This window comes from Macaca nemestrina, chromosome 2 (genome assembly GCF_043159975.1).
Source record: "Macaca nemestrina isolate mMacNem1 chromosome 2, mMacNem.hap1, whole genome shotgun sequence".
NCBI classification, from domain to species: domain Eukaryota; kingdom Metazoa; phylum Chordata; class Mammalia; order Primates; family Cercopithecidae; genus Macaca; species Macaca nemestrina.
This window is the reverse complement of record NC_092126.1, coordinates 133,401,943-133,416,281: the sequence shown is the minus strand read 5'-3', so window position 1 is coordinate 133,416,281 and position 14,339 is coordinate 133,401,943. Positions and strand designations below refer to the sequence as shown.

Genomic DNA, 14,339 nt, shown 5'->3' with positions numbered 1-14,339 from the left:
CTCAGGGAAATACACCTGATAGACAAAAACCATGGCATCAGGACCAATCATGGCCCCTCAAAAGCTCAAATGAGTTATAGTTTGGTAATTCAGAAATCTGGGGATGGATGAACCCCGCTAGATAAAAAAAGCAGAGTAAGAAATATTGATTCATTTAGTATCTTAAGTGAAAATCCACAGACCACAACAGATAATAGCATTAAGCCCGGGAGACAAGATCCCTGGGTCAAATTCCTAGTCCTGTCACTTCTTAGCTGTATGACTTGGGCATGGTTTTTCACCTATCCAAGCCTCAGTTTTCTCAGCTGCAAAATGGGGGTGGAAAGAAGTATCTTCTTCATAGAGCAGTTGTGAAAGTAAATGTGTTAATACAAGTACAAAACTTAGCATGGTTCCCACAAACTATGTGGACAATGAGTGAAAGTCAGCCAATGAATTCTTCTAAGTCTGTGTTTTAATTCCTGAAATGGTATCCTCTGAACATGTTAATATCTAAAAATTAGTCAAGGCTGACAAGTTACTTTCCAGGCAGCCAAAATTCTAGAATGCTGCCTTCTGCTATCATGTTCCTTTTCTTTCCTAGAGGAAAATACAAAGCAATTAATTAACAGTGTGTGCCCTCCTAAAAGAACACGCACAGAAAAGTTAATGGGCAATAACTCAGTGAATAAGTTTTGTCAAACATGTTTGTGAAGAATTTCATTCTGAGAGTGTATAAGGGAAGCATGCTCTTATGACAAACACATTAGTTAACTAAAAAAATGAAATTCAAAATTAAGAATTAATTTGGCTGTAAATTCAGGTTTGACATTACTACTGTTCTTACGCTGCATCAGAATAGCAAGTTTCATTTGTTCATGCCATTCATTATTAATATTAAAAAAATTAGTAAGTTATAGAGTATATTCTTGTAGAGAATGAATCACAAAGAGTAGACATCATCTCCCCAGCTAGCATCTCATTTATAAGGCAAACATTTATCACATTTCTAGCATAGTGACATTTTAAACACATAATTACATATACTTTGTTCATAAAATGCTCTAACATTTTATAGAGATGAGTAATTAAGCTGTTATAATGACATAAAGAATGAAAAAAATCTAAAGTATCCATTAAAACAAACTACAGCAGAAATAGGAGCTCAAGAAATTAGAAATCATTTATAAAACTACCTTTTATAAGACCTTTTAAAGATGTATCCACTGAAAATGATGAACTTTAACCCACACTTAAACTTATGGTAATTATATATATATATATATGTATATATATATAAAAGAATCAAATTCTAAAAATAGATCTGTTACATCTAGTATTTTTCCATTATTCTTGCTGTCTTTAAACACACCTTCACAAGCTGCTGAACATAATGCCTTTCTGACTTAATCAGAACCTCTCCCATGACCCAGGAACGTTCAGTAAATAATTATTAAGCTCCAGAGGTGGCTTTTGCATAAGTTGATTTGCTTGAATGCCTATTCACTTGGGGACACAGCTTTCAGTATTGTTTTCAAATCTTATCACCTAACAGTGAAAGTAAATGTTAAAGGAGGTGGGGGGGACTATCCTCTGTTTAGTTTTTCTCCATTTCTTTGAAATTGCCATTTTTTAAACTTGTTCTACATTTATATGCCAGGCAGACAATTCTGATATTTGGATGTCTGTTTCCCCCTCCAAGAGAAAAAAAATCAATATACAAGAATGCAAAGAAGATGTTCATTAATGCAACTGTTACCATTCCACAGTCGGGGGGCGGGGGGGGGGGAAGGTCGGTGGGGGAAAAACCAAATATTCAAAGTGTTTACAATGGGAGAGTTTTGACAAATGTTACTACTGTATTAAGCACACTGTTTTCCTGAAGAAAATCCTGTTTTATTCATAACAAAGCTGGGCTGCAGTCTATCTTGCAATCATAAATCAAGCTCTGCTCTAACTCAGCTTTTTCAAGCAGTCGGGGTATTTTTGTCATTATTAACTTAAGACCAGCATTCAATTTTAAAGGAGAGGGCAAAGATATTGGGTTAGCATTTCTATCTATCACCACCACACCCACCCCCAAATTAGTTGTTATCTTTGTCATAGCCACCTACCAGAGGTTACAGCTGAAGCTGATTAAAGCCAGTCAGAAGTAACAGCTTCAGTATTTTTAACTCCCAATAAAACCTTCTCATCCTCTATCCTCCCCCTTAAAAAGGAAAAAAACTGCTCCTCTTAAGTGGTCCCGGGATTATTTTCAGAATAAAACTTCACTTACAGATATAAGCTTTCAAAGGAGCATGGCATGAACATCTGAACTCTAAGCGCCTCCATCTTTTTTCCTTTAAGGTGTTCTGCAAGCCCTTGGCGAAGAGTGAAAGTCAAAGTTAGTTCTGGCACTGGCTGTGTCACTAGGGGTGGCTCCTGATAAGGCCCTGGAAACTCCAATCCAAACACAGCTCTGTGCTAGAACGGTGCCTGGTGTCTGTCTGCAACAGCAGACCTGTTTAATCCAGTACCTACTGTACCTGCAGGACAAAAATGCTGCCTCACACCACAAAGGGGGCTACTCAAGTACCGAGGCACAGCCAGGGAGGCAGCCCAGCAGCCAGGCAAGCACCTCGGGAAGCTTATTTGGCCTTATCCAGCTCAGGTACTGGCTGAGGCTTGCAGAGACTGCACATTATTAGAGAACTTAAAAGGAGAGGTAATTTCACATACCGGTGAATTGTTAACACTTACTGGAGTCACAGAATCTAGGAGGGAGGACTGTGGAACTGCTTGTGTGCCCTCTCAGTTTGGGAGATCTCAGGCATCAACTCATCGCACAGCTCTAGGTGTTTTGCATCTGTGCGCAGGCATTTTTGGAGCTTGATAATTGAATATGCCCCTCCTTGCTGACAGGCTAGAGATCCAAAACAGCATTCCTTACCCTCAGACCCCAAGAATATTAGAAGGGTTGTCCTTGCCTGGTTCTGGTGGAAGTAAAACACAAACTGTTTCTAATTATGGCCACCATCTTTCAGGGCACACAACTTGTTAGGCCATAAACTGTGGATTCTTAAGATTGTCATCCAATCTAATTCTGAACACATTGGTATACAAGAAGAAAAAACAGCAATACATGTTCTCAAAAAACACTTTAAAATGCAGCCATGACAACATCAATATTGTCAAATATTTATGGAGCTCCTACAGGACGCAGTGCACCAAAGATGCCCTACAGAGTTATGAAAATATTGTATGTGTGTTTCTCCCTACACACAATTCAAAGGTCATAACAAAGACATCTGACACTGACTAGCTGCATACACTGGGCAAGTTACTTCACCTCTCTGTGCCTACATTTATCTCCAAAGTAAATGGCTGGAAAATAATGCAACCTCTTTTAGCCATAATCAAACTCAAATTACATGATATAATGAAATTATCTTTTTTTTTTTTTTAACTTCCCTGTAATACTAGGAAATATCTAGCCAGGAGTCTCAGCCAAACTATTTCTGGTTCTGTTTATTCTCTGCTCATTTTATTCATTCTTTCTTTCTTTTGTTCAATAAATATTTATGGAACACCGACTGTGTCCCAGGCATTGTGTAAATTTGTGGAGTTTGCAGTCTAGTGGGAAACACATACTAATCACATAAATATATAATGAAAAATGTCATAACTGCTGCAGAGAGGTGAAAAAGTTAAAATTTAAGAGTCAGAAAAGGCTTTCCTTAGGCAGGGACTTCTGGTCTGAGATCTGAGTTGAGGAGAGGAGGAGTATAGAAGAAAAGCTTTCCAGGCAGCAGTAACAACATATGTAAAAACTATGAGGTGGAAAGTTGGCAGGCAGACTCACTATCACTGAAGGACATAGTATGAGGGAAAAGCATGGTGCCCGTGAGACCTACACAGTGACCAGGGCCAGACCATGAAGGATCTGGTAGCCCAGGGAAAGGTCACTGATTCTGTTTCAAGATGAACAAGAAACCACTGAGAGATGGCAAGCAGGGGAGTGATGAGCTCAGATTTGAGTTTTTAGAAAGGTCTCCCTGGCTGCTATGTTGACAGCCAACTGGAAGACTGGCAGAGTTAGCTACTGCAATAGTCCTGGTAGGAGGTGATGGTAGCTCATGGGAAGCAGGGATGTGCAAAGTGGAGAAGAGCGGGCAGATTGCTCGTAAAACTAAGGACCAATAAATAGGATTAGAGGAGACAATTCATCAACAGCAGTCATAGAGCACTTTCTATATGCCAGGTACTGTGCCGGGTTCTGGGGTAAACAGATGATTAAGATGTTACCCTAGTTCTCTTACTAACCTATCCCACCTCTCTTTTCCTGCCTCTAGCACAGTTTGGCATGGAAATCAAGAACATGGATTCTGATGTTTATTGATCCAGGTTCAAATCTCACCACTTACTAATTCTATGACTCTGTACAAATTTACTAAACTTTCTGGGCCCCAGTTCTTTCACCTGAGAAAGAAGAAATAAGTGACTACCCATAGGTTACTGTTAGAACCGAAAGAGAGAACAAGTAATATGTTCAGCATTGTCTCTGATGCATAACAAATGCTCAATTTTTAAAAATCCTCTTACAATTACAATCATGGTTAGTGCTACCTGTCCTGGATTAATATTGACCAATCTAGAGAACCAAAGGAAATGAGACAGAGTGAAAAAAACAAATGAAAAATCAAGAAAGTAGAAGAGCAAGAAATAAAGAAAAGATAGGGAATAACCATATCAGAAACTTTAAGGGATTATTTTCTAAAAAATCAAGCCAGGGACGGTGGCAGATGCCTGTAGTCCTAGCTACTTGGGAGGGTGAGGTGGAAGGTTTGCTCAAGCCCAGGAGTTCAAGACCAGCCTGGGCAACGGAGTGAGACCCCATCTCTTAAAAATAAATGTTAATGAAATAAAATAAATATAAGTTCAGGACAGATTCTCTCTCTCACCTTAGGCACTATTTAAAGCTAAGTAAAGTTACAAGGCACTCGGGTACATTTTAGAACTGAAACTCTGATTTATCACATGCTTACACACAGGGAAAACCTGTACCCACCACAAGTTCTCAAATGTTGATCCTGAAACCAATGGTATCAGTTCCAGCCACTCCTGAAGGGGACATAATGTGGTGGACAAATGTTCCACCTGGCAGGTTCAGCCAATAACATCACCTGACTTTTTATGTTGGACAATCCACCACCTCAAGAAATATTTCTATTGACAAATTACATCAGTACCTTAGAAAGATCTAGCTTACACTACAGTTCTAAGGGAATCTTCTTGGATACAGCAATGAAATGTCCACCAGCAAATGGACCAGATTGACTTAAATATGAACACATGCCACCATATACAAAATTCATGAAATGTTACTTGCATTTCCCAGCACTAAAATACTACCCCTCAAGTCATCACCCAAATTAACAAGCACATGTCTTCTGGATGTCAAGAACCATGTCCGTTTGGTTTAATGTTGTATCCCTAGAACCCGGTAGAATAAACAGTCCATGGTTTGATGAATATCTTTAAAATGAATCAATGTAATGTGTAAGCAACTGTCTTGGGCACATCTATACTACTCAGATGTGTTTCCTGAGTTTGTATACATATATGTATGCATATGAACACACACACACACACACACACAGAGGGAAAGAGAGAAAGAGAGAGTTACCCAAATCCTAAGTTTAAACACAGACTATGAATTTGTAGTGGAGTTGGGGAGGAAAAAATAAGATAAAAAAAACTGAGCACAGAATGCAGAATAAAAACATCACCTGTATTCCAATGCTTCTGAAATAATAAGTACTACTCTTTGTCCTAAATTGCAGCACATCAACTACAGTCATCAGAATTCTTACTGACCCTTTAAAAGCTGAACCTTAACTAAAATGGGATTTAAAATAATGAACCATCCAAGTGACAGCCAACTTTTTCCTTGGAAGCTAAACTAGGTTTCAGAATCTTTTTGGAAGGAAAAATTCAATCACTACTTTGAATGGGTTAGAAAAGAGATAAGGGATTTTACTTGTTATCCTGTCCAAGACTTAGCTGAAGAAAAGTAATGCTACTGTTTTATCACAGCTCAGAATTCTTCTTATTTTATTTAGGCATTAAATGTTTTATTGCCCACCCCAAGCACACCATATTTTCTTATAGTCTTTCTTTTGATAGTCATTGTTCTTTTCAGTAAACTCATACTTCACTCACCAGCCCCACAACAGTTAACACTTGAGAGCTTAATATGTGCCGGGTCCTATATTGGCCCATGAATTACACACAATTTAAGAAGCATCTACTTGGTCTTGGAATGTTTCATTATGATCCCAGCCAATGGTTCCCAAACCTGTCTTCCTATCAGAAGCACTTGAGGAGCCTTCTCCTTACCCTACCTCTTTAAAATAAATACAGGAGATTTAAGAAATATAAAGGTCAAGGATCTTTCCCCAAACAAATGAGTGAGTGAGATTCTGCAGGGGTATGGTTTGGAATTCTGTGTTTTTAAAAAATGATTCTCATAGAGGTCTGAAGTGAAGTCAAGTCTAGAAACCACTAATATATAACATTATAATATATATAGCTATATATAATATTATCTATGTAAATGGTCTGTTAAGAGTGGCAGGAAAATACTCAAGAATGGAAGCTCCTTTTATTTGTTGAATAAAGAAGTTACTCGTACATTTTAATTCTTTAAAATATCCATGTGGAATGTTCAATGAAAGCCTTATTGTGGGGTAATTAGAGTTTCATCAAAGTAGTAATGAAACTCACAAAGTACTCTCAATGGTAACACACACATCTCTTTTCTCCACATGGCATCACACTTATGTTCTGGGAAAACTCAGATGCCACCGAAAGGCCCTTTAATCCAAACATTTATTAGTTTTCCCAGCATGTGTGTGAGAGGCACTGTTCTCAGTGCCATGGGGAAGACAAGGATGAAGATGCAAGAGGCTCTGCTTTCCAGGGGTTCATTCCAGAGAAACCCAAGACTCACACGCACATGCCAATGAGAAGAAGGTGCAGGCAGGACAGAATGCTAGAGCCTTCTTCTCCCTCCACTGCAACTCCTTCCCTGGCCTGGCCCCTCCTGACCTGGCAGATGAAGTTTTGCAGGTCTTACATTTCTTCCTCAGAGAGATCTTCCCAGACTATCCTTCCTAAAGCAGAAACATCTACGTTTGTTTTGTGCTCTTGAAGCAAGCTTTTTTCTTTTATAGCACTTAATCCAACTTGTAATCCTTTTATTTATCTATTTGTCCTGTGTTCTTAAGGGCAGGTTCCTTGTACTTACCTTTTTCTCAGTGCCTGGCACATAGTAAGTACTCAAATATTTGCTGGATGGGTGGACAGATGGATGGACAGAAGGAAAGAAGAATGGATGAATGACTGACAAAAATGAAAAAAGGTCAGATAAGGAAGGATCTATGAAGTATAATCTCAGGATAGCATTTAATTAATTATGAAGAAAGTCAATAGGCATAAATGGGATATACAACTGTATACTCTTTATTTGCAAGCTTGTAAAGGCTGAGCACAACTTACTTACATGGATAAAGTACTGGGGTACAAATTTGCAAGGAACTGGTCCAGCAGCTCTAATTTGAAACCATTACAGCATGACTGAAGAAAACTTTTAATGACTACCTACTTGCAGAAATAACTGTGCAGTAGCATTCACTCACGTTTATCTCTTTCATCCTGTTTCTATTTTTTTCTCCTACCAAGAACAGATCTGCCTGTAACAGTGATATTACAGCATCCTCTCAAAGACAGTTCATTGTCCCTGGAAACCAAGGAAGCCCTTCAAGGTTGAAAAGGAAAATAAGAACTAAGATGACCCCACGTAAACCTGATTGGGATGCAGTCCAACATTATTAAATAACTGTTAAGATGTTTATACAAACATCCAGAAGGAAAAATTAAATGTTTTTAAAAACTGTTTCAAAGAATCTGTCCAGAGGATAAAAATATAATCTACAAAGAGGCATCTCAAATTCTGTCTAAAGTGAATTTTTAAGCAGTTAACAAACAAAAATACATAAAATATTAGCTTGACTCTTTCAATTAATATAATAATCAATACAATGGATTAATCCCTTACCTTAAACTCTTTGATATTCTCTCAGTGTTCATTTCAAAATAAATACTTGTTCCTGCATTAAAGGTTATTTAGAGGCTTTCCTTTGTTATCTATAAATGGCAACCAGTATTTGCAATAAGAAAACTACAATCTAGAAAATAAACAGAGTAGGTGAGACAACAAAAAGTTGGAGAGAACACACTGATGAGATTATGCTGCTCTGATAATATTTTTAAATGAGAAATTTAGTAAAAATGCAATTTACTATCTTATCAAGGTAAGTAAACAGGAAAAGATAAGGCCGTCGCCAGTGTGGGGGGCAAAGTTATTCACAAGATGACTTCACAATAAATAAAATCTCCACATCAGGACCTAAAAATCATGGAGTTTTAAGCTCTATTTATGGGTTAACTCTTTACTCATTTAAAAAGAAAAATGTGGACATATATTTTACTGTTAGTAACTTTTTAAAGTTACGAAATATTGAAGGACAATAAGAGTATGAATGTCTCTGCCTATCTTTTAGGGGTGTTGTGGATTGAAACAGGAGAGTGCGTCACCATCATCTTCATCTACAACATCAGTTTCTTCTTCCAAGCAGGAGTCAAGATATTGTAATATTTTAAAGCAACATGCAATTCAGCTGTAGAAGTGGCCTCCATGGACCACCTTAGCTAAGCCCACAGCCGCTGAGATGAACCCACCCTTCCTTTGATTCCATCTCATTAGGAGATCCCAGGACATCAGCAGTTCCATGGACCATCTAAATCCTTTCTGGTCAAAGGAGGAGCTAGAAGAAGGGACTGAGATAAAGAAGACAGGGATATTCTGTCATCTAGATTTTGTAGTCTATTCATATAAATTAAATGTTTGCATTCCAAAGGGTGAGCAGAAGGTAGAGAGACACTGTTTCTTGCAGACAACGATGCCATTGTGGAAGGTGGTATGGAGCTCACTGATGTGCAAAAACTCCAATTTGTATAAGATGTGGTAAGGATCCAGGGCAGTGGTTTCAACCTGTGGGCAGCAAACTTCTGAGAGGTCTACTATTTAATAAATATGTCCCTCCTATGGATATAAACATGGCACCACTTATCCAGTTGGAGACAGGATAGTGTGGTGATTCAATGCAGACACACACACCACCCTTCGTATCCTACCCTTACTCTGGGTAAGGCATTCAACTTATGAATCTCGAGATCTGCATCTATAAGATGGGAATATTAATAATACCTATTTCATAGATTAATATTATGATTGAATGAGATAAACTATGAAAAGTACTTAACATGATACAGGAAAAATGGCATTCAATGTGACACAAGGGATGAGGACTCTATTTCAAAACATGGTTAGGTAATGAAAAGTCAGCCCTTAGAGCCTTAAAGAACTTTAAATTCTAGGGCAAATAAAAGTTATTATTTAGAGACAATGCTTAAGGTAGTTTTGAATTTTGATATCTTAAGAGGTAGCACGGATTCAAAATACATGTAAGTTCAGGAAAGGTATAGATAAATTTGTGAATAATATATTCATAGTGCATAGCTAAATATTGGTGCTATCTATAACTTCTGATAGTAGACAACAAACTATGTCTTTTCAGTGGTTGTCTTAGCTACAAACCAAATTCTAGTCCAGGAAACCTTCTGCTCTGATTCAGTGTGTAAATTATAATTTTAATTTATATATTTTCTTTTTTTTATTATACTTTAAGTTCTAGGGTACATGTGCACAACGTGCAGGTTTGTTACATATGTATACGTGTGCCATGTTGGTGTGCTGCACCCATTAACTCATCATTTGCATTAGGTATATTTCCTAATGCTATCCCTCACCCCGCCTCTCTCCACAATAGGCCCCGGTGTGTGATGTTCCCCTTCCTGTGTATTTTTTCTATGTAAACATACCCAGGAGTCATGCAGGATGTCATGTATTTAAATAAGTAAAACTATAAAAACTCAAACCTCTTTATGCTAAATAAATCATCTTATGTTAAATTTTTGCTAACAGTCAAATTTCCCAAACTTTCAAAGCATCTCAAAACTTACTCTCATACTAATGACATCCTGTTACAGTTATGCTGAGCAAACAGGATTTAAATTGAGAAAAATAATATTTGCACAAAAATCCTTCCTGTCTGTTGATTAATCATAATAAACTCTAATCAATCGTAATAAACTCAATACACATTAGCTTTCTGCATCTAATTGACACTCTAGGGAGTCTTACCTATAATCAAAGTATATATTAATGTTGATAGTAAAATATTCAAATAACCAATATTTTAAATTAATAGTCTGTGTAATTCCAATGAATATTACCATGAAATAATATAAAAGACAAATTAAATCCTTACTTAAAAAATTGTCATGTGTTCTTAAAAAAAAAGCCTAAAAAGCTACCAAATTCTCCCCTTAACATTTTCTACATATTAATTACATGCCAGATACAACAGGTAAGGCTGGTAATATAGATATAGAGAAAAATATAAACCCTAATTCAAGCTTATCTTGCTCCTAATATCAAGCAATATTGGTTCATTTTTAAAGGATGTTAACAAAACCATGAATAAAAGAAGGAAGAATCAAAATTATTAAAATCCATTCATTCACTAAACAAATATTTATTGAGCACCTACTATGTCCCAAGCACTGTTCAATAGGCTTAAGATGCATAAGTGATATATCATGATTATTAAGAGAAAAATGTTTTGGGGTAACACTGAATGCTCAAATTATTTATTAATTTAAAAAGACAACGTGAAAATTGCATGCATTTGCAACCTTTAAACACCATCTACAATGATATTCCCATTAACAAAGATGTTTAGTTTCTACACTTGATCTAGATCACTGCATTTTCATTTCTTAGTGTGTTGAGAAAGAAACGTGAAAATTCGAAAAAAAAAAAAAAACCCATGAGATCACGTCTCTGCCTTATGTGAAAAAAGAGAAGGGAGGAGAGAAGAGACATGGAATTCTTTATCATATTGTCACACTGACAACTGTATCTCATATTTGCATATCATACCTCATGTTTATTATTAAACAAATCTTTTTTATTTAAATAAATAAACAGGGGCAGGGATTGAGATATGAGTATCTTGTGCAAAATCAAGAGGTTAATATGCCACAGATCTGGAGTTGGAAACTCCAGAGCCCACACTTTCCTCTCTATGGTTCTCTGTTCCAAGTTTTTGTAATCTACCCAATGAGCACAAAAGCAAACTAATTCTAAAATTAGAACCTTGCACTGGAGTTGCCTCTTTACTTGTCTGTACCCCACACTAGATTCTGAATTCCATAAAGGCATGAACCATGTCTGTTTAGGTCACTACTTCATTCTTTCACCACATACAATTCCAGGCACAGAGAAGGCACTCAATAACTATTCATCAATAGGTTAAATGATTAATTAATTGACCATAATGGCTTCTCTTGGCCACCTCTAACGATGATCTGACTTAAAAAAACAAAAACAAAACAAAACAAAAAACACACACAAAAAAACAGAGAATGAAGCAGACTTCCCTGAATTTTTATACCAAGCATGAATTCAATTAATGGAATTTACTAGAAAGAAACAATGTTTGTCCTCAAATAACTTAATCTAGTCAGAAAAGAGACTAAGCAAATATGAAATTACAAGGAAGAAAAAAAAAGTAACCCAACATATCAACACAATTTATACTTGTTAATAGAAGAACAAAGTTCTCAAAAAAGGAAATAATTATTCAAAAAGTCTTTCTAGGGGAAACAAGGTCTTTGGAAATTTGGGGGAAAATGATAGAATTCCTTTGAGAAACATGGTAAATCTTAAGCAAAGCTTCCCAAAGTGTGGGATACGAGATGATCTCAAATCGAGATGCACAGACTTCACATTAACTAACCATGAAATCACACAGTGAGAACGGCCTTTTCAAATTTCTTCCATCTAAGGAAAGTCTCTGGTTGATGCTAATACATCTTCAATCCCTCAACACTTGCCCTTTGTTCACAATACAGCTCAGACCTCAGAAACCCGCCGGTCCAGACAATATACCTAGCAAGAATCTAACAATTTTCTTTCAATTTCATTATATTAATTTTAATACCTATTTCCATTCATGGCTTCCATGTATTATAACATTTCCTTTAATACATATAATATTTAAAGTTCCATGTGGTTTTTGCAAGCAAAAGTAATGAAGTTAGCATGAGAATAGTTAAAATTTAGGAAACACTGATTGAGAGATATAAAGAATGTGCTAGAAACTTTCAGTGGAAACAAGATTAAACACAGCCCGAAATAGTGACCCACTCTATTGTGGTGAGAGGCTAGTAGCTACAAAGAATTTCACTCTGATAAAGAAAACCATGTAGGGTTCTGAAATCATAGTAAGTAAGCCCAGCCCTAATCTCTCACTAACTGTGGGAAATGAGCATGACTCTCAGATATGATTCCATACAGAAAAAGTGGGAAGCTGGCCAAGTAGGACTGAGAATATCACAATGGAAGTTACACGCCGCGTTTGTTGATAGTGCCTGTAAATAAGACCTCTGCCCAGGGGGGAAAATAAAGCAAGGCTGTCAGAACAAAATCTCAGGCATGCTAGAGGTTGATGCTTCGATATATAGAGACCTCTCCTCTAATGCTGTGAAGGTCACTCTGGCCTGGGTTATCTATCTCCTGGAACATAAATTTAGCTTACAGTCCAGTTTTGTTTTGGTTGTTATCTAATTTCATAATGAAGTACCAAAAGACATTCCTAGTACAATTTTTTCCCCCAGTATTAGCTATATAGTACTTCATACACTAGATGGAGCCAGCTTTATAATGCTTTGGGATTCATGAGCAGGTTTTGTGTTGTACTTGAAAAAAAAATCATTACACAAAGTTATGGGAGAGCTGTGTGCTAACTAAATATACTTTAAATGTTTTAAATTTTCATTTGAGAGGTCAAAAGGCCCTATCATTTCAGCATTTTCTATAACTCTTAAGCTTAAATTAATATCAGAATATCAGTAATACTATAAAACGTGTATTTCAAATATGTACATCTTGTAACTCATTGGTATTTAACTTCTTTATTAACATGTATTTATTATTATAGATTTTTAAACTGACAATTTCAAAAAGATACGTGCTTTTTTTTATTTCCTTTTTTTTTTTTTTTGCTTATGGGAAATGGAAGCAATTTTTAAATGCAATGCAATAAGCATGATCATCTCACTAGGACTTGTAAAGACTGCCTCTGGATTAGGAGGGCTTTAGGGCAAAGAGAGTCACACGTAGGCAGAATGTAGACCGTGAGAGCAGAAAAATAGTCCCTGGGGGCGGGGGGTAAAACTGATAATGTGCTTACAACACGAGAGGGCTGGTCTCCAGGACCAGTAAAAGTCCACTACCAAAAGACAAAAGAAAAATACCACTGTTCACAGTCACCAACCTAGGGTTGGGATGGGGCAGCTGGGAAGTACTAAGAGGAAGGTAACAGCTATGATTCTCTCCAGTCAGTCACGGTAACTCAATGCCTTTCCATTGATTTTTAATACTTTGGAGCAGTAATTCTCAACGAGGGACAATTTTGTTCCCAGGGGCCATCTGACAGGTCTAGAGACATTTCTGGTTTTTGCAAACAGAGAAGCAAGTGCTACTGGCATCTAGTGAGTAGAGGCCAGGGATGCTGTTAAACATCCTACAATGCACAGTACGGCCTTCACAAGAAAATATATCTGGCTACAAAGGTCAATATTGCCCAGATGGGAAAACTCTATTGTACAGTAAGCACCTCTTTCATACAGAAAACAAAATACAGTCAGCCCCTCTGTATCCATAAGCTCCACATCCACACATTCTGCCAACCATGGATCAATAATATTAAAAAGCAAACAAAAACAATGCAGCAATAAAAAATAACACAAATAAAAACTCAATATAGTATAACAACTACTTACAGGTCATTTATGTTGTACCAAGTATTAGAACTAATCTGCAGGTGATTTAAAGTATATGTGAGGATGTACATAAGTTATATGAAAATACTACACCATTTTAAATCAGACACTTGAGCACCCATGGATTTTGGTATCCAAGAGAGTCCTGAAACCAATCCCCCAAGGATACCAAAGGACAACTGTAGTTCCACCTCATTGTAAACATTAAATTATTAACAAAAAATTTTAAGTCTATGGGACACAATACATGATTTACCTCAGTCTATCACGTATGCCACAATATTAAAGTCAATGGGTCCAGGGATTAACGATTAAGAGGGAAGTGATCAGCCAGGCTCGGTGGC

The 14,339-nt window shown here is 36.8% G+C and overlaps 1 protein-coding gene across 7 annotated transcripts in view; it reads right to left on the bottom strand.

Annotated features, from left to right (window-relative positions):
* The window catches only part of LOC105479570 (melanocyte inducing transcription factor), a 224,152-nt gene that overhangs the window by 95,568 nt on the left and 114,245 nt on the right, over window positions 1-14,339 (bottom strand). For 2 of the 7 annotated variants that reach the window (XM_011737574.3, XM_011737575.3), the window contains exon 1: window positions 2,258-2,595. The exons of 4 other annotated variants lie outside the window; for them this stretch is intronic. In XM_011737574.3, coding sequence (XP_011735876.1) covers window positions 2,258-2,313 — 56 coding nt within the window. In that variant the 5' untranslated portion in view covers window positions 2,314-2,595. Of the gene's footprint in view, window positions 1-2,257; window positions 2,596-14,339 lie in introns of those variants that run through there. One more of the 7 variants, XM_011737576.3, reaches the window with a different exon arrangement.